This window comes from Rhipicephalus microplus, chromosome X (assembly GCF_043290135.1).
Source record: "Rhipicephalus microplus isolate Deutch F79 chromosome X, USDA_Rmic, whole genome shotgun sequence".
NCBI classification, from domain to species: Eukaryota; Metazoa; Arthropoda; class Arachnida; order Ixodida; family Ixodidae; genus Rhipicephalus; species Rhipicephalus microplus.
In genome coordinates this window covers 98,817,476-98,842,793 of record NC_134710.1, presented here as the reverse complement: position 1 = coordinate 98,842,793, position 25,318 = coordinate 98,817,476, and the positions used below count along the sequence as shown (strand labels likewise).

Sequence of the window (25,318 nt, the reverse complement as noted above, 5' to 3'; positions counted from 1 at the left end):
ATGACCAAATTAACAAGAGTTTGATACCACTGAACAACACACAGGCTTGCCATGACTGAAGAATGTGTCTCAATTATCTGATTATGCTAATTAATGGGTGTCAACATAATGAGCTTTTACTGAACTTCTTAGACACCTCACCAAATGCTTTCTTACTACAAGTGGTGCTACCTTGAGGTCAAAACTGGCAGCATATAGCGCTTTCCCATAGTATGACCGACAAGTTTCTTAACCCATAAGAATGAATCCGCGATAACAGTACCGGGTACAAAAATGTGAGCTTCCCGAGACTTGGAAATGTTGTATGACCACAACTACATGCCAGACTAAAAAGCTGAAAAATGAACATCAACACCTTCAGTTTCTGTCTTGCTCCTACTCCAACAACAAAGCTCCCCTGGTGGCATGTATGACAAGCAGGTTTTGGTCTGTTTCACACTCTTTGCAATCTAAAGCACCAGCCCATCACTGCACCAGTTATCAGCATCATTACTTAGTGCAAGGGAGTGCTTTAATCACTGGTGAGAATTGATTTCAGGGAATATTTCTTTAATGTTTCTTTCACATACTCAGCTACCCTAAATGCACAAGCACATAGTGTACAAAGCACATGTTTCATTAAATACAGTCTTTATAATAGAATATTCTGCTAGCTTTCAGCTATTTTGTAACATGCCTTATAATTTGAGACTAATTCAAGAAGGCATTCACTTGCTTCCTATTCATTCACAATGTTTAAAAAAAAAAATGCATAGGTGGACAACCATTACAGCTATGACATATTAACCAGAAACTAATCATTATAAGCATACATCACTCAACAGAGATATTAAGGGGAGATGCTACTCGAAAAGTGCACGTTTTGTTTTTTTTTTTACAAATTACATACTTTTGGTTTTTACTTGCTTTCACAAGTTTAGCTTCTCTACTTTCATGAGAGAAAAAAATCTAGGTTGTAGTTAAACTCACAATAGGTTAAAATCGCCCTTAAAGAGCAAGCGTGACTGTTAAAAACAAAGGAGAGCTCACTGCCTACGGTCCCCTGGTAATTGTCACCTGGCTGCTTGCCAGTGCATTTCACATGAGGAGCTCACAGAAGCCATTTGCTCAAAATAACCATGATTCCCAAGCTCTCATAATACAGAAAAATTTTTAAAAAGCATATCCTTACCAGACAGACGAGCTTTCACTTCTACGTTTGAAATGCATTTTTCTCAAGATGATACTTCAGGCAACTTCTAGAGCTTGGACATCACATTTTCGGTACTGCTCATGACCAGATTGGAATGACATTTCTTCAACATATTTCTTTGTATGTTAAGAGTGCAATTAATGCCTTTAAAATGTGATATCCCTTATACAATTATTATGAACCAGTAAGCAATCAGTGGGGTATGAGCATTTTAAAATTTATTACATTACAATTTTTCTTGTTCATTTAAATGCTTTATAGACAGTTTCCTGAATGTTACTTGCATTATACAGTTAACGTAGAGCAATATGAGTTATTAATGGCTCATAACCATAAAGGTTTAGTGGCAGAAAAAGTATGTCCAAGATGATCTATATATTTTACACATTGTGATGGTACAAAATGAAAACTATGCAACTTACTATAAAGCTTATTACATATTTGAAATCAGCATAAATCCTTACAAAAGCAACAAAAATTTCCTTGCCCTAGCTTATTAAGTAAAGAAACGTGTGTTTTGAGAAGCCCCTCCCTTAAAACTAAACGTTTTAAACAAACTTTGAAAATCATAATGGCAAACATATAATGTAATGAAAAGATCTGAAACTTACAAGATTTAAAAAAAAATACCGTCTCAAATAAACTCATAATCAGAAAATCATGTTCAGTGACAAGTTGTGAATGAAGCTTAAGAAAAAAAAGCATGAGGGTGTTAAAAAAGCGTTACACTAAGAAATCACTTGAGTGCGTGATAATTACACCATTTTCACATAATTTTTGAAAAAGGAGACTGAGAAAGCACTGGACACAGTGAAGGTACTCTGAGAGAACTTCTAAAGAAATAAAATTTGTGTTCGCATTCTTAACGTTTGTCATGATAAAAATGCAATGACATTGCATGTCCCAATACAGGAAGACCTTCAAGTTATGCTTTCTTTTTTTAAAGTTAACTCAGTAAACAGTAGGGAAAAAAAACTAATAATCACCTTTCAGGCAAAAATATTACAAGAAATTGGAGACTACTGTATACACATCATCATCAACAGAACTTCTCTCACCCTGTTGAAAGAACACTTGAAAACTGCTTTCTCAAGCTGAAATGTGGTCTCTGCTGCTGTAAGATTTACCAGGTTGTCATAGTTTGCAGGAATCAAATCGCCCTTGAAACAAAAAGTAAATATAAGACAGATGAAAGCAGTACCAAATAAAATCAACTTATACTTAGCTACATTGCTATATTATACTGCTGTGAGTGCAGGCACGTGCAAAATATGTTTTGCCCCAATGATGAGCAGATACAAACATGCATGCACCGTATAATTACCGCCAAATGTGATTTAATAAATACATATAGAAATCACTTATGTGGAATCCCACAAGGTGGAGGAAAGGTTGCTAGAGTAACTGGTGTTGAAAGAGCCCTGGGTTTGGAACCCAGATGAGAATAAATATTTCATCTACCAGCAAGGTTTTTTTTCTCAAAAATATGTATAGATGCCCTTGTAGCTTTATGCTATAATAGGGTGGATGCAAACTTTCTATGTTTGTGCCTATATTTGATGCTTTGAATATTCGAACGAATGTTATAGTATTCAAATTTACTTTGATTCAAACTTAAATTGTCAGAAATTTCGAAGTATTCGAAGTGAACAAACAGGTATAGGTATTAGTTCACATTTAACCTCCTGTAGAGATAATTTCACTGCAATAAAGCGGTGCTATGCCGTCAAAACACATATTCAGAGAAAGTCCGCGTTGTCTGGAAGCCTCAACACACAGAAAGTCAAATCCAGCTACTACTTCAAGTTGATTCCGATTCCTCTGAACTCAAAGGAATGGCATGTGTGCATGCCTTCTTTTGTTAAAACATCTCTCTCTCTCTCTCTCTGTATGCGTGCGTGCGTGTTGTGCAGGTTAGATGGGTCATGACAATTATGCCCCCTTTTCTTTACAAATTATAATACATATAATGTTGTTAACTGAATATTTCTAGCTCGTGCCTGAGGGGTTACAAATACACTGTTATAATAAATATAAGACATATTGAAGGCACTTTCATGTGGATGCAAAGTTACAATTTCTTGCTATTGCTTTCGCTGCTACATCAGAGAAACTGGCTTTTTTTTTTTTCAAAGTTGTTACCACTATTGGAGGAGAGCCCAATGTGCTGGAAACACACAATGTGAGAATGGCGTACTGGGAGTGTGTGTTCTCAAACATGGTGAACCAACATGCAGACAATGGTAGAAACATTTTATTACAGGAAATGTACCAGAGAGTTGCAACATATTGCATGATTGAGTGCCAAGACCCTATTCCGGGATGCCAATGGAGTTGGCCGCTGCTCGAGCGCGCCTCACAAAAGAGCGTTGAGCATCCAAGGTCGAGCAGCCGAGCACGTACTCCTCCCAAGCCTCTTTTGTTGGGATGAGGAAAGGGGGTGAAAAAGAAAAGGGGTTAGTAGGGCACGAAGCGACGACGTGGTAGGTGTCGGCCAGGACTTGGCAGGTCAAGCAGGTGCCACTGATTTCCTGCAAAAAATGCCTGGCGACCGCCGGACTGAGACAGGTGTTCGTCTGGAGGCGGCGTAGTATTCACTCGTCCACTTTCTTCAGACCACTTGAAGGGTCCGGGTACAGGTGGTGCGAAGCCCAGTAATAGGCAAGAATTTCGTGAAAGCACGTAAGATTCGTATTGCCAGGTTCCGAATTAGGACATGAAGAGGCAACGGCCCGGATGAGAGAAGCGCGGGCAGCGGTGTTCGCCGCCTCGTTTCCAGACAGGCCCGAGTGGCCATGGGTCCATACTGAACGAATGGGCTGAGGGTTGAAGTGCCAAGAGGCTGCCCAAAGTAGTGGAGCTGCCAGCGAGGTGATGGAACCCTGAAGGTATTGGGAACAGGCTGAGCGCGAGTCCCTCAGGATGATGCGTGAGGTGGGATGCGAGGCGGCCAAAGCAATGGCAATCTCCCCAGCTTCCGCCACAGTGTTGGCTCTAAAGGAGAGGCCATCAACGTGTTTTCTCTCTGTGATCATGGCGGCTGTGAAGTGACCTGAGGGGGAGGGGCCCGAGACGTCTACGTAGAAAACACCAGGGCGGTCGGAGTGTCGCACTTCAAGGGCCACGGAACGTGCTAGTCTGCAGCCAGGATGTAGCTCGAGGTTTATGATGCGGGGTAGTGGTTCGCCCCTTAGTTTCTGCCGCCAAAGTTCCGGTATGGGCGTCGGAGCGTCTTGATCAAAGATAACATTGAGGCCGAGCCTGTGCAGTAGACGTCGCCCTGAAGGGGTCTGCGGCAGAGGATTAATTTGGCTAACATGATGAACTTCCTGCGGCTCTGCAAATGAGTTATGAACCACCAGTGCCCCAAATTGGCTGTTGGAGGTGGCAATGGGAAGGTCGGGTGCACGTTTGTATATACTGAACAAAGGAGGACATCCAGCTGGTTCTCGTGATGACGCAGGCGATGGTAAGGTTGGGTTTTACAGGACGCGTCTGGTCACGAACGCATGGACCAACCACATGGACTGGGTCTCAACGAGGCCGCCGCGCTTGGTAGATACCCAAGATTTAGCTGGAGAGCACTCTAGGCCACACGAAGCAGCATAGGCGTTCACCAGAAGGGTAGCCTTTTGTAGGCGCTCTTCGATTTGTGCTGGGGAGCCAGTATTGGTCCAAATTATAATATCGTCGGCATATAGTGCGTGATGTATTCCCTCGACTTCGCGCAGAAGGAAGGAGAGGTTCTTCATGGCCAGGTTAAAGAGTAGGGGTGACTGACCTGCACCTTGAGATGTACCCCGTGTGCCCAATAGATACGGGCCATGTTCGATAGAATCGAGGTGGATGAAAGCGGCCCGATGAGATAGAAAGGCTTGAATGTAATTGAAAGCCTTCTGGCCGCAGTTTGTGGTAGAGAAGCTACAAAGAACACTACTTTGTTTGGCGTTATCAAATGCTCCTCTAAGAACGAGTGGGAGCATGGCTTTATCGTTACTGCGTATAGTGGTCGGTTCTATGATGTCATGTTGAAGCTGGAGCAGGATGTCCGGCGCCGACAGATGTGGGCAAAAGCCAAAGATCGTGTCAGCAAAGGTCCCCCTGGCCTCTAGATAGACAGAAAGGCGTTTGAAGACCATGGTTTCCATGAGCTTTCCGGCGCAGGAGGTAAGTGAGATTGGTCTCAGTGCCTCGATGCTAACTGGTTTGCCTGATTTGGGTACGAATGTGACAAGTGATGTCGTCCATTCCGATGGGAGCGGGGAGCCATCCCATATCAAGTTTATCAGGTGGAGTAGCGAGCGGTGTGCCTTGTCGGGAAGGTTAGCCAGAAGCGACACTGTGATGCCATCCTGCCCAGGGGCCGTGCCCTGTCACATTTTCGCCAGTGCAACCCGTATATCCAAAAGCGTGTATGGCCCATCGAGCTCAGCGTTAGGGGCACTGGAATACGTATATTCTGGGCCTATGGGGTCAGTTGTGTGACAGATGTATCGGTTGCACAATTCTCGCGCGAGTTGATCTGTAATGCCCTGATAGAAATGCAGAGCACGTCAGAGCTGGCGTTGTGTTTCTGCACGAGTGCTAAAAGAATCCAGAAGGCTACAAAATAGCCGCCTGGTGCCCTTAAAGCTCATCTGGTTCGCCGCCTTCGTGCAGGTGTCTGCCCAATTTGAATTGGCAAGCTGCGCACAGTATGCAGCAGCCTCTGCAGTGAGCGCCTCGATGCGAGCGCGAAGTTTTCGATTGAGTTTGTCACATTTTCAGCGCTTTATAAGCCCGTGGCGAGCGTTCCAAAGATGCAAGAGGCGTGGATTGACTGCAGGAGTCAAACTAGAGGTTTTGGGAGTGCGAGTGTTTGTCCGCTGCATATGAAGGACGTAGGACACCCACGCCGCAAATTCGCCTGAGCTGAGAATCGTAGGAAATGACTGTGAGATGGGCCAGGCCCTAGTATTGGCGCATGCGAAGCAAGAAGTGGTCACTTCCCAAAGTCTCGCCCAAGTTTTCCCATGTACCATCGCGAATGTTAAGAATCAGGGAGATGTCGGGGCACGTGCCGCGTGTGACCGAATTGCTCGAACCAACAAGTCCTTCGCTTGACTTAGACACCACTCCTGTCCAGGTGGGCCCAGATTTGGTACTTTGAGACAATTTTCACTCCGGCGTCTACGCCACCTCACTAGGGGAGCCCCTTGTGGCGGCTCTCGGCCCAGCGATAACGGCTGCCAACGTGGTTACGGGCTACGACCCTGTCTTAACGCAAATAGTGTCCATAGACATTTCTTCCCCTGCATAAGATATGCTGTCAGAAGACAAATATCTTGAGGACATAGTGCAAATATAAAAACGCAAGCAAGCGCAATCCAAGTCTGGGTCCCAGCAACAGCGAGACGTCGCAGCTGGCCACCATTTTCCAGCTGTGCAAGGAACGCCGACGCCCCGACCCACCGGTCGTGCGTCTACCTTTGCTCCCTCATCGCTGCTGATGAAGCAATGCAAGTGGCGTCTATGCCACACACCTCGTCTCTCGAGATGACAACATCGTGGTCATAAAACCACGCGTTCCCATCGAGCTACGCACATGTGTTACGGCTGATCGCGCTGGCGACACAATCCGGAGCTACCTGGGTGACCGGACCACCACACTAGTTCAAGTGTGGCCAATCTGGGAGCAGAACATCTTGGTCTGCAGTACTACCGTGCTGGCTATGGCAGAGAAACTCCTTGGTGACTTCCAGCTGCAAGTGGGGGATCGACAGCTGCCTGTCCAAAGCCACGCCAAGGCGTCAGGGGGATACGTGCAGGAGTGTCATCACTATCAACCCTGCTAAAACCACGGAAAAGATAAAATCAGAACTGTATTGGCCCCGGGGACCTGTCTTCGCGCTCCAAAAACTTGGAGACTCCTTAGCGGCGGTGGTGACTTTTGAGGGCACGAAGTTGCCCCGCTTTCTCTTCTACCACTGTGTGGCCACGTTTATTTGCCCTTACGAGAAAACCGTTCCGGCTTGCACTAAGTGCGGCACCATCGGCCATCGACCGCCAGAGTGCCCTAACCCCACTCTGACCCAATGTACCAAGTTTGGCGCTCTTGCCCCTGAAGGCCTCACCCCAAGTGCCTCCTCTGCCACGGTGCCCACGAGACTGGTACTAATAGCTGTGCTGCAAAATACCGGAAATCCAAATCGCCCTCAACATCGCATCCAGGGCCCACCTCATCTTCGTCACAACAGAACGAAGGCATCCGCCTGAAGCAGACGGCTCCTTCAGAACTGGCCAACACTCATGCATTCCCACCGCTCTTCAAACTGGCAGCGGCACCTCAGGTGAGCAGTTGGGCAGGGGTTGCTGCTTCCAAGCCTATTTGTCCTCCCGCTGTCAATCCCCCTTTACCTGAACTTGAGGCCCTTCGCCAGCAGGTTGTGCAGATTCAAAAGCAAAATGAATTCCTAACAAAACAGCTCGCACTCTTAACTCAGCAACTTGCTCCCCGACAACAAGGCTCTGCAAAGCCCCTTGGTACTGCCGCCCCTATCCAGGCGGCTCTGACGGCAACCTCCAAGCCCAGCCCTCACGCTACATGCACTCCGAATAACCCTCTGGCTCCAGTAGCCGACGCACCTACTCCGGAAGTTCCAGTAGCTACTGCAGCACCTTAGGATCCCTTGCCAACTAACCCAATTCATCGCAGTCAAGAACGCGTCACTCGCATGGAGGATTGCCTTACGCGGGTGGAAGCGTCGATCAGTCATTTTAGTGATAACTTATCTGTCCAACACATAGTAGCAGAGGTCACTCAGGCCATTCAAGCCTGGGCAATCACTCAGTTTCAACCCAAAGAATCGTGTTCGCACTCCTCCTCAGTTTGCAGTACGGTTTCAGCTCCCCGACGTCGTCGTAAAGTGGCTACCACCACCTTGCCGTCAGACAATCCAGCCTCCGTACCCCTCCCTGCCTCTCAAGGCTCTGATCAAGACATGAAGGGTGAAATATAAAACCTAGGATATTCATGATGGCTACCAACCATACATCCCTTTCAAGTTTGTCATCAAAAGTCGAGATCATAAAGTGGAACTCCAGAGGGTTTGGGAACAGGCGAAAGCGCTCACACCTTTCCTATTTTCTCCGCTCACTTGGCTCTCAGCCGGCCGTGTTGGCACTTCAAGAATCTGGCACAACACCAACTCTTACTGGATACAGCTCCTATGTGGGAGGCACCACTGCATGCCCTCTTGTGCATAAGGCGTACACGGCGATACAGGTCGACCTCGATCTGCATCTCCCATACGACTACTGTTTTAACGAAGAGGCCAATCATTATTTCACATATTAAACGGGTATTGTCCCCCTCGTCTTTCGAGGGCCTCCTTTACGAATCTGTTTCATAGGGCGCTTCGCACGGCAGACCGTCAACCCCTGGTGATTGATGAGGACTTCAACGCCCCGAGCCCTCGATGGGGTTACCACTATGAGAAATCCCGGGGAAGAGAACTCGAGGAGCTCATGCAGACAAGGCGCTCTGTGAGTGTGCATGACTGACTCCCCTTTTGTCACTTGTAGCCTTTGCACCTTACACTTCAATGTGAACACCACACTAACATATTCATCTACAATGCTATGTTCATCAAAGGAAAAATGTGACATTGCAGCCTCTTGAATTCTCTTAAAATTATCTTATGATAAAGTCATAAATGGGATCAGATTTATATGTACAATTCTTAGAAGTGAGCCATTCTAAGTGACTGACAGGAAATTACAGGAGAGAAACAGCACAACCAGAACTATACATGTACCCTGCAGCAGATTATACAAGACAATCTCTACTTGCATCATTTTCTCTCTTTCCATATTCCGTGCAGTGTAATTATTTTTTACATGTACACTCAAACCTCGATATAATGAATCCACATATGATGAAATATTGGGTAAAATGAAGCAAATGAAAAAAGGTCTTGCTATAAATATGGTGTTAGGAATAAACCTTTATAACAAATTTTTGGATATAATGAACTTACTTTCATACAAGATTCAGCTTTGTTATAATGAGGTTTGAATGTAAACAAGAGAAATTAATATCTGACAACTCCAAATATAAAATTCTTAAAATAAATATGAATTGAATAGTAATCGTGAAGCTTTAAATATACAAAGCTTCAAATGTTTGCATGCCCATCAGAAAAATTATAACTGGGAATATGTAGTGAGCACGAAATCACTACAGTAGAATCTCGATGATAAGAAGTCAAAGGAAACATGCAAAATATTTGTATCATTTTGAATTCGTATGTGCCAAAAACAAGTTAATACCGATAATGAAAATTAACAAGAACTTTATTAACAACTAGTTCTTGCTGAAAAAGTCGATAATGTTCCTTCGAAATTTCCTGCCTTCACCATCTTCTCTATAAAGTGTCGCGGTTTCTTCACTTGTGCAGCTGGCGTGTTGTGTTCTGACTAGGCATCGAAGGGAGTGAAAGTGGCCGAACTTATTGGAAATTCACTCACTTCGTCACGTTTAAGTGGCTGGAGAACCGCGCCGCAAATTCGACAAGAAAAAAATCCGTCCTGGAGAATTCACACTTGCGAATTCAAGCGAAAATGCCGCAACGGCTGGAAAACCACGTCAACACTCGTTGAAAACGTTCACATTTGTTCTGCTCCTCGTACATGCCACAGTCACTCTCCCCTCGTACATGCCACCACCGCTTAAGAATTCATTCCATTTTGCCCATTTCTGAGCAGTAAAGTTCATACAAAGTTCTAGTTATGCCTGCAAAGCACTGAAAAGAAACAGTTTACACCTTTAAAAACGTTCTCTCTGAAGATACCCCAGCAGAAACCACCTGAGTGAACGCAGCAGCAACGAGGAATTCAGCCGGCAGTGCAAATGCGAGACACGTTAGGACATGCCGATTGGCTGCTGCTGCACCTTCTCCTTTCAGAGTTCCTATCCATCGTATTTAAAGCAGGCTCTCTATGAACACGTCCTCATCAAGGCCGACACGTTTAGTTAGCGATAGTGCCTACGTGATCTGTCGCAGACGCCTTTGCCGCTATGTTGAATTTGTGGCTGGCTGTTTACATCACGTGGTTTGAGAGCTAGAGCAGCCGGTGTAGCCAAAGTCAAAAGCGATCTGCTATCGAGGAAAAATTGGTCTCACACTGATCTTTTCCCGCCAGCCTCCCGTCGTATTTTCATTAATCGAGGAAAAGCGAGGCAAATTTCGCCGAGTTTTGTCTCATTCACTCTTTTTGAGGCCAAGAGTGAATGGGCCTTCTTCTCCAAAACAAGCCGCGTTGCGCCGCTTGCCTGCAGTGGTCAATCACAAATTCGTATTATCTGTGGTGACTGGAAAAACCATTCGGGCAGCCCCGAATCACGGCGTATTTTATATAATGTAGTCCATTCAGAACAACCTTAAAATTTGTATCATTGCAAAATTCGCAAATACTGTAATCATATTTGCGATTATACTGTATATAGTAGTAGAATGAAAGTTTCAATGACGCATTTCATGAAAGTTGTACTTACCTTGAAAGCCTTCAGTGCACCATCAAGCGTAACAATGAATGTCTGCAGAAATGGTCTGATTCCATCATTGGCTTCGTAAGAGGTGAAGTCATCCTAGAAATATTAATGTAAAAGATACCTTTTAGGCCTCCAGAAAACACTCAAAGAAACGAAAACTTCAACTTACTTCAGTCAAAGAATGGTCAGTTGACTGGAATGTATCGGCCCACGACTTTACATGTGGCTTGATTGCTGAATTGCAAAGTTCTGCAACACCATAGCTTAGAAGGGATTGAAACTTCAGTGAAGAGTTGCTGAGGTCAGTGAGGCAGCTCTGCATGATAAGAAACATGGTAATAATATGTAATACATAACTAAAATATTTCATACCAAAACAATGCACTTTCAGAAGTAAAGTGAGTAGCTAACATAAATAAAACAGCGAATAATCAAACTTACAACAATGAAATGTAGTAACTGCCTTGGTTGACATGGTCGACCCGAAAATGTATACGGCTATTGTCGTTTGACAGGTAAGTCTATTAGAACATAAAAATCACCTATAATCTAGTGAGAAAGCTGCATGGCAGACCTTACTAGAATCTGCTAAGAGGAGTGAATGAATTGCCTATTGCTAAAGAAAAAAAAAGGAAGAAAAATTCTACCACAAATTGCTTGTCGGATATTGTTACTTGTCAGGCCATGTCAGATATATATGAATTGTGGCTAAAAGGATGTGGTGATGAAGTTCCAAACAAACGTGCCCTGACTTGAGTAAACCCTAGAAAGAGCATTGCTAGAGTGAGTGAGTGAGAAAGACTATTTCGTGATCCGGCGGACGACAATCCTAGCCCCCTGAGGGGAGGGTCATTGTGATGCGGCCACACATCAACTCGGCGTGACATCCTCTACTCGGTGAGCAGTCCTCGTTACTCCCGCCTTCTGGCCCCCGCGCCTGCCGCTGTGCTGGGGTGGTAGCAAGCACTTGGCGCTTTCGCTCGGGCACTGCTTGCTTGAGTGAATCACAGCGACTGAAGATGTGCCACCATGATTGGCCAATTGTTGTGAATATTGTGAATGAAAAAGCAGTGAGCTAGAAAAATCTCAAATGGAAAAGAACTGGGAAAAAACAGTGGAAAAGAACTGGTAAAAAAAAAAGCATCAGCTGGAGCATTTCATTATTGCTTGGTCTTTTATGCAACTGACTGAATGTAAACCATTACACTTTTTAAAAGGCAAAGGTTGCCTAGTCCGAAGATTGTTAAGAACATAAAGGACAAGGACACATTTGCATAAAAAAAATGTTCACAAATAAAAGAAACACACCTCAAGTTTAGCAGTCTCTTGCTCCGTAGCTGAAGCAAATGATCTGGGAAGGTCTTCCTGCAAAGATCACACTATAATTTTGGGTCCTGTTCAGGCACAAAAAAAATGGAGGATAACCACCCCTTAATTTGACAATATATTCTATCCAGAGCAATGGTGCTTACCTGAAGAGTGCTGGCAAGCGTCCTTGTGTATTCTCGAGCCATTTCTACATTGTTCAGTGTTGTCTAGAAAATAAAAGTTGCATTTCATTAACTTTAGAAGTATGCATGTGATGAGTGCAGTGAACACGTTAAGTGAGTGCCTTGGAAAAGTGCGTGACACTAAAAATCAGAAGACAAGCAGTACACGTGCATTTCATTAACTTTAGAAGTATGCATGTGATGAGTGCAGTGAACACGTTAAGTGAGTGCCTTGGAAAAGTGCGTGACACTAAAAATCAGAAGACAAGCAGTACACGTGCAAACAGAAACCGGGTGAAAACGACAAGGAGCATTGGCATGAGGGCGCTACATCAACAACATAAAAGGAAGGCGGCACAATCATGAGTGACCACGGAGATTTCAGGGGCCAATCACTTGTCAACACGGCAACTGAAGAAGCCCCAACGGCAAGCCAACAAGTCGACTCGCGGAGTGCGACGTAGTTGGCAAGATGGGGTTCGTTCGGGCAGAAAGAGGGTAGAGGCAGTTCGCCAGCATCACAGTCATGATTTGCCCCGAGTGCTGGCAGAGCAAGAGTCGGAGCTGCCTGCTTCGCTTGAAGTCAAGCTTAGACGGTCCCCGAAACTACTGGGAGGCTACCGCAGCCACCAGGTTTACTGTCGGGCGTTAGCAAGAGTGCTTGGCTGTGGCCCTTGGTCCGCACGTCCGAGATGAAGACTGCGTGGCTTCATTAACTCTGTTTTCAGAACATACCCACTCTTTTGGTGCATACACCTGAGCAACGGCCTGCTCTTCAGCAAATTCCTCTGATGATAGCATTCCTGTGCTCATGTCTGCTCGCAGTAGACGTCCCCAACACCTCAGTAGTAGCACTCACTGGTGAGACTGTTTCGGTTATGGTTAGACTAGACTTGTTTTTGCGACTGCTCAGAGCTCTGTACATAGGCTGTAAGATGTTTTGTTCCCATTAAAGCGTGTCATGTGTCTCATGTTCATGTGTTCTTTCAATAAAGTGAGGAAAACAGAGAATAGCCTCGCTGTCTTTCTTACGGACGTTGTGGTCAACGACGCGACGAAGCTCGTCTAATTCAAATATTCCAAAGAATCCCATCACAATGCATTAAAATGAACAAGCAACTCACAAATTTGCGTAACAGTCCCTATGTTCTCAATTATATTAGATCAAACTTTATTTGTAGCCCATGCTCTCAAGGCACCCTCTGGTACTGCAACACTATGGGAATGCCCCTCTGCATGAATGTTTGGAAAACTATGAAAATTCATGCGTATCAGAAACAAAAGAGTTTGCCACATAATTTATAGTTTGAGAAAAATAGGTACACTCAAAACTCACTATAACAAAGTTGCATCTTGCACGAAAATAAGTTTGTTACATCTAAAAATTCATTACAAAGGTGTATTCCTAACATTATATATATATTACGAGACTTTTCTTCATTTAGTTTGTTATAACCAATATTTTTTCATACAGTTGACTCCCATTAAACCAAACTCACTTAAACGGAAAAGCCGCATAAACAAAACTATTTAGGCACATTTGGCTGGTCTTCTACATATTTATAGATAAAAAGTTTTGGGTAATCGGAACTTTTTTTTCGCTTACATCAATTAAACGAAGCTAAAATGGGCAAAATCCATGAACGGAAGTAAACTGCCATGGCAGTCTAGCAACCATGAAACAAATGCTGAAGCTAGCCTAGCTAAGCCAATTCAGCAATTGCACATTTTCGCGCACGCTGAGCAGCAAACAATCCATCTCGTCGTGAACTTGAGATGGGAACAAAAAAATGACAGCACAATGCACTTTTGCTCGCAATGAAAGTAAAAATCATTCAAGAACGTGACCGCAACAACCTATCGAAGACAAAAATTGTGAAGAAGTTCAATATTCTCAAGTCCACACTATTGAGGATACTCAAGAACAAAGGGAAAATCGAAGAAGCAGCAAAGCTTGGGAACTTCGCCACGGACAGATTGCAGATGAGAACGGCGACGTACAAAGAAATCGAAGATGCTCTTTTTCTCTGATTCAAGCGTGCGCGCAGTGCGAACTTTCCCCATTTTCGAAGATAAGGCGAAAGAGATGGCTACTCGCATGTAGATCGAGCACTTGCAGGTGAGAGATGGCTGTCTGAGCAGTTTTAAAAAGCGGCATGATCTTGTCTTTACGATAGTTTGTGGAAAAATTGCAGCTGTAAACAGATCTGTAAGCAATATTATCAACATTTTTCTTTCTAATCAAATATATAAGTATTGTATACTTTAAAATTTTTTTTGTTCGGTCGAGCACAGTTGGTGCTTTTGAAATAAAGTCATATTTCATTCATTTTGTGGGCCTTGCTGTAGCAGTATCTATGAAAAATTTTTAAACTGAGTACAGATTTGGGCAAGAACGTGTCTACTTACCACAAAGACAGCTCTGGCTTTTTCCACAGTTTCAGCTGGCTGTATTCGTCCCTGCTGAAAGCTACTTTGAATCATGGAATATGCCTGACTGAGATCCAAGATGCCTGATGGCGGGAAGCCAATTTTCAGGCGTTCAGAGAGCTCATTAGCAAAATCTGTTTCCAAGAGTGCACAACTATGGTTCAGCATGGCGCATACCCCATCTACACTGCCACTTGAAAACGCTCGCCTGAAAAAAGAATGCAGCTGGTTGAGATCGGCATGAAACCTCCACCCCTCCCAATGACACCATCACGAAAGTGTGCATTTAAAGCATAGTCAACAATCACTTTATTTTAGATAATTCTTACTGTAATATGCCATGTTAGTGTTAAAATTTCTATTTTTTTATAACCAGGCACGACAAAGAAAGATAATTTAGGCATTGGCACCATAACCTGCCCTTTATATACTCCTTGAACCAATGCAAGTAATTACTTCATTACCACAGCTACGATTTCGAGGATACCATACACTAACCTAACTTTCTACATTTTATTCTTTTTCTAGTGTCACCCGTGCTCTAACCCATGAATGAGCATATGAAATCCACAAATAGACTGTCTTGCAGATATAAAAAAGTTAGGTTTGGCGATGCACTGAAAGTGATAGCAATGTATCTAACAGCTAAAAAATGTTAAATCAATCAATCAGTGTTTATTCAATAAAATTAATACAAAAGTGGTTACAAAATATTTGGAACATTAGCCTGCGTGGCTAGTTACTAGTCCAATCTAATACATGAATATTTTTTACATGTCTGGAGCAGAGGAGCACATGATATGATTATGAATCTTAATACAAGTTCAATGATTGAGTAGCTTCAAAGGTTCATTATATATAATGAAACGCACATGGCAATGAATAGGAAATTGCTGCTAAGTACAAAAGTAATAAAGAAGAACTAATGGCATTCATTGTGTAAAAAGTACAAAAGAGAGATGGCTGTCTGATTTGTTGGTCCTAAGTCTAAAAATGGAAATTTGTGTACAGATGGAATGAAACTTGTCTATAGCCCCCAATCGACCACCTCAGCTGCTGTTTCCTGTCGAAATTTGGAAAGACACAACACTGTAATAATACCAAACATAGTTATACTGCACAATAGGTATTGTGCTATATTTCAAGTGTGAATGGAAGATAGTAGCTAACGTGAGGTAGCAGCAGTTGCAGATAAAAACAGCGTCCACAGCCATGATAGTGTCATTCAATGGTTCTTATGGTCACGAAACTGCCACCTCCGTTTCATATGGAACCAGCAGCCGCCACCAGAAGTGCAGATGTGCTTGAGAGATCTTGTGAACGCTGCTATTGCTGTGGTTGTGCACGGGATTGTCTAGGTGTTGAAGCTTTACAAGCTTCTGCAACGATCTCTTCGGTTTCCCACACTGACTTTTAGCACTCAGCATGCATAAATACTGGCCTGAATGCATTTTCTGTTTTAATTTGAGCACCAGGAAAGGAAAAAATGCAGCTTGCAACGGTATCAGCAAAAAAAAAAGAAAAAAAAAAGAGGTTCATTAACGAATACCACGATATGATACAGTATAATCTCAACATTATGAATTTTAAAGTGCTTCAGATTGACTACATTGCATAAAATACACCGTTATTTGGTGTTATACAAATTGTTTCCCCAGCCATCGCGGATGATATAAACACTGCACACGAATGGCGCAATGGGGCTTGCCTGTGGAAGGAAGGCCTGTTCACACTTGGCCTTGAAGGGAGCGAAGGCGGCAGAACTCACTGTCATTTTGCTCGCTTCGCTGCCTCCTAATTGACCAGAAAACCACGCCCAAGCGCAACAAAGTTCACAGCCTTGACAAGGACGCATCATTGAGAGCCTAGTTCGGATTACGATCGCTGCGAACACTGGAAGTAGAAGAAGGTGCAGCAGCAGTGAGTCTGCATGCCCTAATTTGTCTCACTTTTCCACTGTTGGCTGAATCCGCAGCTGCCTCCGGTGCGTACGCTCATGTCGTTTCCTTCTGGTGTATCTCTCGAGACAATGTTTTTACAGGTGTATACCGTTTCTTTTCAGTGCTTTGCATGCATAACTAGAACTCGTTACGAATTTTACTATTCAAAAAATGGGAAAAATGGAATGAAATCTCAAGCAGTGAAGGCGGCAGCGATAGCATGTATATGGAGGACAGAACAAATGTGAACATTTCCGACGGGTGCGAACGTGGTTTTGCGACCTCTCTGGGGTTTTTGCTTGATTTCTTCATTGTGAACTTTCCAGGACTGGTTCTTTTCATGTCGACTTCGCGACGCGCATTTCTGGTCGCTTAGGTGCACGAAGCGAGTCAATTTACGATAACTTTTGCTGCTTTCGCTCCCTTTATTGCCAAGTGTGAACGCACCTTAAACGTCAGCAGCACGAGTGAGGAAACCGCAGCACTAGAAAAGTTCAAAAGAACATTATGGACTTCTTTTTAGCAAGAAGTAGTCGACCACAATAAAATTCTACATCTTCATGATCAGCTTGAAAGGGGCCCTGATACACTTTTTTGAGTAATCAGGGAAATAATTCACTGGAAAAGCGTATTGCCTCACAAATTCAACACAGCAAAAATTATAAGAATCCGTCCAGTGCGAGCAGAATTACAAAAATTTGTCACACACTGCAATCACATTCTCTCTTCTCTCGTCGCGACGGAAGAGCTAGAAGCTAAGCAGGGAGGAATGGGAGGGGCAAACAAAAAACATCAAGCGTGCCTAGTGACCTTGAGCACTTTTTTTTTCTTTGAATACATGGCTTTTTCAGTGCGATCGCGCACACACGCGGGGACAAGTGACGGCCTCTTGAGGCGATCTCTGTAACGACCGAGCGCGCCATGTTCAAATCGGCTAATGGCTGATAGATAGGCTTACTGCGAGTGATTTTTGGGCTTATTGCCTGATTTGTCGAGAGAACAGAAAGCAATTTTTCGTTGACTTTGATAATTTATAGCGAATTTCAGGCCGCGTGCTGCGCTATAATATTTGGCTCGCGTGTTTTTGGGAGCCTCTACTACTGATTGGCAGCATTTTCTGACCATGCTCAAAAAGTGTTGCAGGGCCCCTTTAACTTGTGTTTGGTTCATACGAATTCGGGATGATATAAACATTTTGCATGCTCCCTACGAATTTGCATCAAGATTCTACTGTAATTACAAATTATTTATAGTAAGAGACTTTTGAATGATTTTTGTCACCTATGGTCCTTTCACATGTACCTAATTCTCTGCAAACTGGGATTGCTGCATTTGGTCATCGTCGGAATGCGGTTCCCATGGCCTGGCAAGCTCTTAAGTCTCGGCACTACGATAGGTACAGCCTTTTAACATTCCCATGATGTTAAGCATTGCGCATTCGCAAAAAATGGCAATGGTGACACTTGAAAACAGAGGCAAAAATACGAATGACTACACGCGCATTTAATAAATACTGGAACAGATTTTCAATGCGTTAAACTATGAGCAATATCCGAGTAATTCAGGCTGTATCTTAACAGATCAAAACAATCGAGATTAGGTATTTTGCTTCTATTTATACAATGCTGTTTACATGAGGTTAAGATATTCTAATCACACTGATGTTGATGTCATTGTGGTCAGAAATTCGAGAAAAAAAAAGAAGCTTTAAAGTTCAAGAAAAAAATACAGGTTGCTTGAGCAAAAACAACATACACGTACGATCATATATTAATTTTGGTACCTAAACCACATACACAAAACAGCAACGCATCAGGTCACGAATAAGTTCATTGAGCAACATGAGTAATTAACATCCACACATGGAATACGGATCGGGGTGCCAGATTTCCTTCGACTGATTTTTCACCACCGCCTGCTGGACACAAAGTATACCCCTTAGCTTGCATGCATTTATTTGCGACTTGCATGGTCATTTCCATGGTGGCTGCATTGTCAATGAGCAGAACTAGCCTTTGTGCTTCGCAAATATGAAGGAAGTCCTTCGAAAATGCTTGAACCGGTGTCAGCTTTCAGTGTTGGCTTGTCGCATTTCAGGGACACAGATTCGTTGTTGATTTTAAAATCATGAGCAGTGAAAATGTCCTATTTGTGCATGCACATGTATACTTCGACTCAACATTATTGTAGTGACTTTCTGGAGGTGGATGGCCCCTTTTCATTTCTTGTGCTGCTGCGCTTTTAATGGTAAAAAGAATAACGACATCGTTTTGGTTCCTTTGTAGCTGAAACAGCACCCCAGCTTACAACATGTATTAAGCATCCTCATCCTATAACTACGTTTCTGTTAACTTAAACAAATTATATCCAGCAGCCTGTCTCACACTGCACAAAAATTTCAATATGCCGATGGCACGAAGGATTGCCTCTGTGGCGCAGTGGTGCCACGTTGTGGCATTTTTGAGTAGCGAATGAAGCTCTCCCATTGCACGATGTCGTAGTTTCGTGACCATAAGAAGCATTGAATGATTCTGGCTACAACCTTTGCCACAGTAGGAAAGTGTGACACTGCCCGTTAGGACAATGAGCATGGTGTTTGTGCACATAGGTGAACAAGCACACCTCAAACAACGACTGTGTACACTGTTTTTCACAATGCTGGCATGATGAACAGCACAAAAAAGTGAGAAAACACAAACAGCTTCTAGCTTTATTGAGAGAATATGAGCTGCCACATTATTCTAACTGGAAGTTTTAAGCATAGTCTTCTTTAAAGTACATACTACTTTCTTCTATCATACACAAGATTGCTGTAATTTCATCTGATCTTTAACAAACAACCTTCTCAATTATAAAATTTACATTTTTAGAATGACAGCTTTAAGAAAAACCATATTGCCATACCTATACGAATAGATTATAAAAATCCAAACAAATTATGTCTTACTTGAGGCACTTCTTCAGGATAAAAAAGACGTCATCCAACATGCTAGAGCATTGGGAATTTTCCTCAATGGCATCAACTTCAATTGCCTGTTGAAAGGAATAAAACAAAATTAGGCCTTACACAGGAGATATTGAAAGCTAGACCTGACAATGCACTATAGTACCGTAATATAGATCGAACTTAAAAAAAAAACGCAATGAAAAGTCGACTGTCATATTATATACAAGTCATTGGCAGAAAATATGTGAAAGTCTCCCAACAATGAGCAGCTGAAGTTGAAAGCCTTCATTGCCATCATGAGCACCAGCAACGGCGCCGTTGGGCAAGGCTAGGCGGGGCTTACAGTGTTCTAGCAGCGCCGTTCTGCCTCAATTATCTGCTGCCGGTCTGCTGTTCTTTTTTTTCTATTTCCTTCAGAAATGAGTGGTAGTCGACGGCAGTTTACGATAGACTTTAAAAAAATGTTATAGAGTATGCCGAAGCACATGACAACCTGGCGGCACAACGGAAATTCAGTGCATCGGAGATAAGCGTCTGACACTGGAGGAGCCAAAAGCAGCCCATCACATCCTGCAGCAACCCCCAAAAAATATTGTTTCATGGACGGACTGCAGTGCACCCCAACTGAAAACGCTACTCACCGAATTCAACCGGGAGCTGCGTGCAAAGTCCCTACCCGTAATAGCGGAGTGCATCTGCGTGAACGCTCGAGATAGCACGCGACTTTGGGCTCATGAGGGTGCAATTCAAGGGATTGCCATCGTGGGTGTGCCGATTTATGAAGCGGAAGGGCTTTGCGCTGAGGCGGCATGATGCATCAGTAATGCATTGGATGGAACAGAGGACGACTCACTCTGAGACGTTACTAGTGAAAAAAATTCGACAGATCCCAAGTACCTGGGAATCAACGTCATGCAAAGCATATGGAGGTAAAGTCACCGTGTTGCAACTTTTTTATTGAGTGACACGTCATGAAATGACTCTAGATGTAGTATGTAAAAATGTTGCACGCACAGACTATGTTGAACAGTTGAAGATGTTTATATAATCAGTTGTTCGCACTTGCCCAACGATGCCTAATGTAACATGCGTATTAGCAACACCAGAAGCCGATATAAAGCGCTGATGCTCGCGAGGATGCTGGCCCTGGACACTGCTACATAATTCAATTTGAGCGCATGGCAACTAACCACAATTGACGTTAACCCAACATGAAGGCTGTATCAAAGTAGTGCATATGTAATGTTTATAAAACTAGGTAGGCAGTACTGCAACCACCATTGACGTTTCACAAAGATTAGCATCTATTCGAAGAGTAGTTCAGAGACCTGGTGTAGCTCTGTGGTAAAATGCTTCATTCCCACGAAGAATGCTTGGGTTCAATTCCAGCTGAGACCCTGACATTTACTCTTTGCATTCCTCGGGTCAACGATACTGAAGTTGGGTATTTCTTATCGCTTGCGCCTTAAAATTGCCCATGTGTGTTCTCGTCGTTCCTGGGTGGATACTTAGTGCCAATCACTTGTAGCAAATACCCGCATAGCAGCGGCACCGTGGGTATGTGCCACTGTCTGGCGGGAAGTGTTTGACGACATACCTGTCCAGATTGCGACATTATTCATGTCTTGACCAGCGCGTCATATTTGTCAAACCATCTTACTCTCCAATGCTAATTTTGGTTCACGCCAAGTTAAGAGGGTGACCATGAGAGCACCCAACTTAAGTGGCTGGCTAGATTAGATTAGATTAGATTAGATAGATAGATAGATAGATAGATAGATAGATAGATACACTCAAAGTCGCCGAAATTGGCTAAGAAATGCTTTGCATTTAAGACAGACTTCGTCAGAGTCAAGTTCGGACGAGCCCGAATGACGGCACTTTGTGGCCTTCTGGTGTTTAACTATATATTATTAGTGTCTAAATAAACAGAAATGTCACCACACTGCAGCTGGTTGTGTCTTGCATTTACCAACGTAAGGGAGCACCACTATATTTTGCAATGTTTAAAAATTTCTTTATCGAAGTTTCAATGTTTGGGAGGTCGACCTATATTCCAGTCCGACCTACATTTCGGTTTTACAGTACACTGCTAGAAGCAGGAACCAATCCATAAAAAGGTTTGCTTTGTTTTTAATGAGCATATTTATCAAAATCTAAGGAGTGTAGTTTAAATCGCATTTTTCTGTTCAAAATCAAGCATGCTAATTTTCTTATAAGCTACTGCATCATAACCGGACTTGCAAGCTTTAATGTCCAGGAATCAAATTAAATTTGCATTTGCTTCCACATTAGAAACAATTCAAGTAGTACTAGTGTGAGCAGTTTCTTTTCCTATATAACAAGTGTCAAAAGACATAGCCAGCCAGGAGCCACCCAGCGTCTACCTTGGCTGATGATGAAAATTCAGTCTTAATACTTTAAAATCCTTGACATTCACCTTGATTGATTGATTGATTTGTGGGGTTTAACGTCCCAAAACCACTATATGATTATGAGAGACGCCGTAGTGGAGGGCTCCGGAAATTTCGACCACCTGGGGTTTTTTAACGTGCACCCAAATCTGAGTACACGGGCCTACAACATTTCCGCCTCCATCGGAAATCCTTGACATTCACCTTCAACTGTAGATTGTGATAGTGCACTCAGGCATTGTGCGCATCGCTTTTGAGCGGCCAGCCTGCTTCGCTTCTCTGTGCATGCCTCAAGTGCCGTAGGGTTGAGAGCTGGGCTAGTTGGTGAGACATCATTTAACCATATGGTGTAGTAGCGCAAATTCACGGGGACGAAGAGGACAAGAAAACACGACACTCGAAGAGGACAAGAAAACACGACACTCGTGACACTCGAGTGTCGTGTTTTCTTGTCCTCTTCGTCTCCGTGAATTTGCGCTACTACACCATATGGTTAAATGATGCCTCAAGTGCCGTAAGAAAAAAAACATTGTGCGCATAACATTGGGCACTTCTTGTCATTGAATGTAAATTGCAAGTACAGTTGTTAAGTGCCTACTACACGTTCGTAAAACAACACATGAACCTATGCAGCGGTTCACTGGTTCTTCTGCTGATGATGATTAGGTATGCCTGAGCCCTTTGTGATAAGTGGGCCTTTGAAACACCCACTCATTGCTCAATTGAAACCTTTTGATGCCTAGCACGATTCTACACTTCCACCACAGAACATATGACATTCATATAGCCTTTTTTTCCAAAGCAGTTTCAACAATTTTCATGGCTCTGTGGTATAACACCTGCTTGCTATGCAGATGGCCTGGGTTTGATTCTTACTAAGCCTGAAAAACTTTATTATTTTTTTATTTGCATCTTTCTGGATGTTTCGGTCATAGGCAAGATGACCTTTCTTCACTCACAACCAATGACATCCATGCCGAACCAACGCCATAAATTCAGCAAAACGAGCTCTTTAACGCTACTGATGCAACTGCGGCGTGGACCACAAAAATGATGTGCACCCAAAACCATGGTGCACAAGCACATTTTATTTGATAAGCAACTTGTCAGAATTTCTGCAATTGACTCATTCATCACTATATAAGCTTCTATGCAGTTAGCTGCGTTTGCTGATTTCTATTTCTCAATGCTTGTGATTATTAAGTTGGCCCACATCTATATTCTCAACTCTGCCATACTACAAAGAGGATTCACCAATTGAGTCCAAGTGTAATGGTCTTGATGGAGCTAGAGGGCAATGAATCTGTCAAAGACAAATCATCTCGAGCCGAAAATGCCAGTTTGCAGTAATCACTTGACATAATATTTGCAAAAATGGCAGCTTACAATGAATATTTATGCGATATTCACTAACTTAAATACAACTTTTTTTAAATTATAGTAGTTCCAAAAGTAGTCAAGCACATATTACCTTAATGTGAAACACAAAAGTAAACACATGTTCAAGACATTACTAATAGCTTGCTATTGGTCAGGGCAATGACATAGTAGGATGGCGACTGAACAAGTTTTGTATAGCACAGCAATGAAAATGTGCCACTTTCCCCATGAAAGGTCATTCAAAAGAGAAGTTATTTTGGCAGCTAAGCTAATGAATCATCCACACATTTTCAACATTTCAAATTCAAATTACTATATGATCTAGCAAAATGGTTCACATAAGGACGAGCTGTAAATTTATTCATCATAATTGCAGGATTGTTAAAAAGAACATAGAATACGAATAGCAGCATATTGTCATGGGGTCGTGACGCAGCAGACGTAGGGAGCAGACTGGGTGTTCAGGTTAAACCGTTTATTGGGCCGAACTTGTGGCCATGTAAAAAAAAAGTCGCATCAAGCTGCGGTTGTGTTGTGTCCACATATCGAGCGTCTTCTCAATTGTAGATGATTCCGAAGCGAATTCAGTGACCGTCTTCCGTGGGTTCCTGATCATCCCAGCGAAGAGTTCTTGCTTAATTCCTCGCATGAAAAAACGGACCTTCTTTTCAAGCATGTCGGGATCAGCGTGGCAGAAGAGTTGAGACATATCTACTGTGAATAGGACTACGTTTTCATTTTGCATCTGCACACGAGTTTGGAGGACAGTTTCAGCCTTCTTTTTGCGGACCACACTTGTGAAAGTGGTGAGGAACCTGGCGCGAAAAGCATCCAACATTGTGAGGTTTTGCTCTTGATTCTTGAGCCAGGTCCGAGCAACGTCTTCTAAAGCGAAATAGACATGCCGAAGCTTGTCATCGTCGGTCCAGTCATTGAAGACTAATTTGGTCTAACCTTTCAAGCCAGCTTTCCGAGTCTTCGAGTGGCGAACCACAGGGAGTTGGGGGCTCCTTGGGTTGCCGGAGCAGGATCGGTGGAGGTGGTACAGGCGCTGTCATTGTCGTCATGGTTGACATCAAGGTCTCAGTCTTCCGAGTCGTGTCGGGTAGAAGTCCGTACTAACGCGGTTGACCTTCTTGCCTGCAGCTAAATCGCTGCTTGTGGCCGGCGTCAGTGTCTTCTCTGCGACGTGGGCTAGGTTCATGGCTTGACGGGGGCGTACGGTACATGAAAGAAGCAGCAGCTCCACCAGTTGTCACAGGATCGTGACACACACGAAGAAAGCAGACTTGGTGTTTAGGTTAAGCTGTTTATTGGGCCGAACTTGTGGCCACGTAAAGGGAAAGCCGGATTACAGCAAGACACTGGCACTGATAATGGCGAACAGAGCGCTGTCCAGCGATCAACTGACAAGCGGCACTTATGCATGTGTCATAGAATATTCCAGCCTTATCACTAGTCATCGCGCAAGCTCTGGAATAATCTCGAGAATTCGCGTCTTGTGGGCAATCTAAACGGAATGATCCAGAATGATCGTGAACCTTCTCAAACAATGAGGTGCAGTTTGCTCTGAGCATTCCTGACCCAGGCTTTGAGGGCGAAAACCGAATCTAACAACAGTGAAAATAAGAAACGCGCATGGCAATATTCCCCAAAGAACGGGCCATGGTAGCCCGTAGGCAATGAAGAACTGAGAGTGACAGTGATGAAAATTAAGAGTAAATAAATTTCCATTCTATGAAGGTAATCTTTCTAGGTTTTATCTTTTCTTGTTACTAGCACTACAGCAAGCCTTTAATACAGAGTGCCTAAATGCCTAAAGCTTTTCAAGTTAACTAATTATTAATTATCGACAGCAGTGGCAGCCTGGCCATGCTATAGTCACATTTACTTGTTAACATTCAAGTGGTCTTGCATTTTCACGCAAACTAACATTCAAGACTGCCCCGTGCATAGTTGCCAAACTGTAGTGCTCTGTGAGAGATTGCAGCAA

The 25,318-nt window shown here is 43.4% G+C and overlaps 1 protein-coding gene across 1 annotated transcript in view; it reads right to left on the bottom strand.

The window, feature by feature from the left end:
* Cog4 (conserved oligomeric Golgi complex subunit 4) overlaps nt 1-25,318 on the bottom strand; it is a 62,306-nt gene that overhangs the window by 13,713 nt on the left and 23,275 nt on the right. Inside the window, exons 13-19 of the mRNA XM_037427532.2 lie at nt 19,532-19,617; nt 14,624-14,852; nt 12,197-12,259; nt 12,033-12,089; nt 10,894-11,040; nt 10,728-10,820; nt 2,251-2,352 (exon numbers count right to left, since the gene is read on the bottom strand). Coding sequence (XP_037283429.2) covers nt 2,251-2,352; nt 10,728-10,820; nt 10,894-11,040; nt 12,033-12,089; nt 12,197-12,259; nt 14,624-14,852; nt 19,532-19,617 — 777 coding nt within the window. The remainder of the gene's footprint in view (nt 1-2,250; nt 2,353-10,727; nt 10,821-10,893; nt 11,041-12,032; nt 12,090-12,196; nt 12,260-14,623; nt 14,853-19,531; nt 19,618-25,318) is intronic.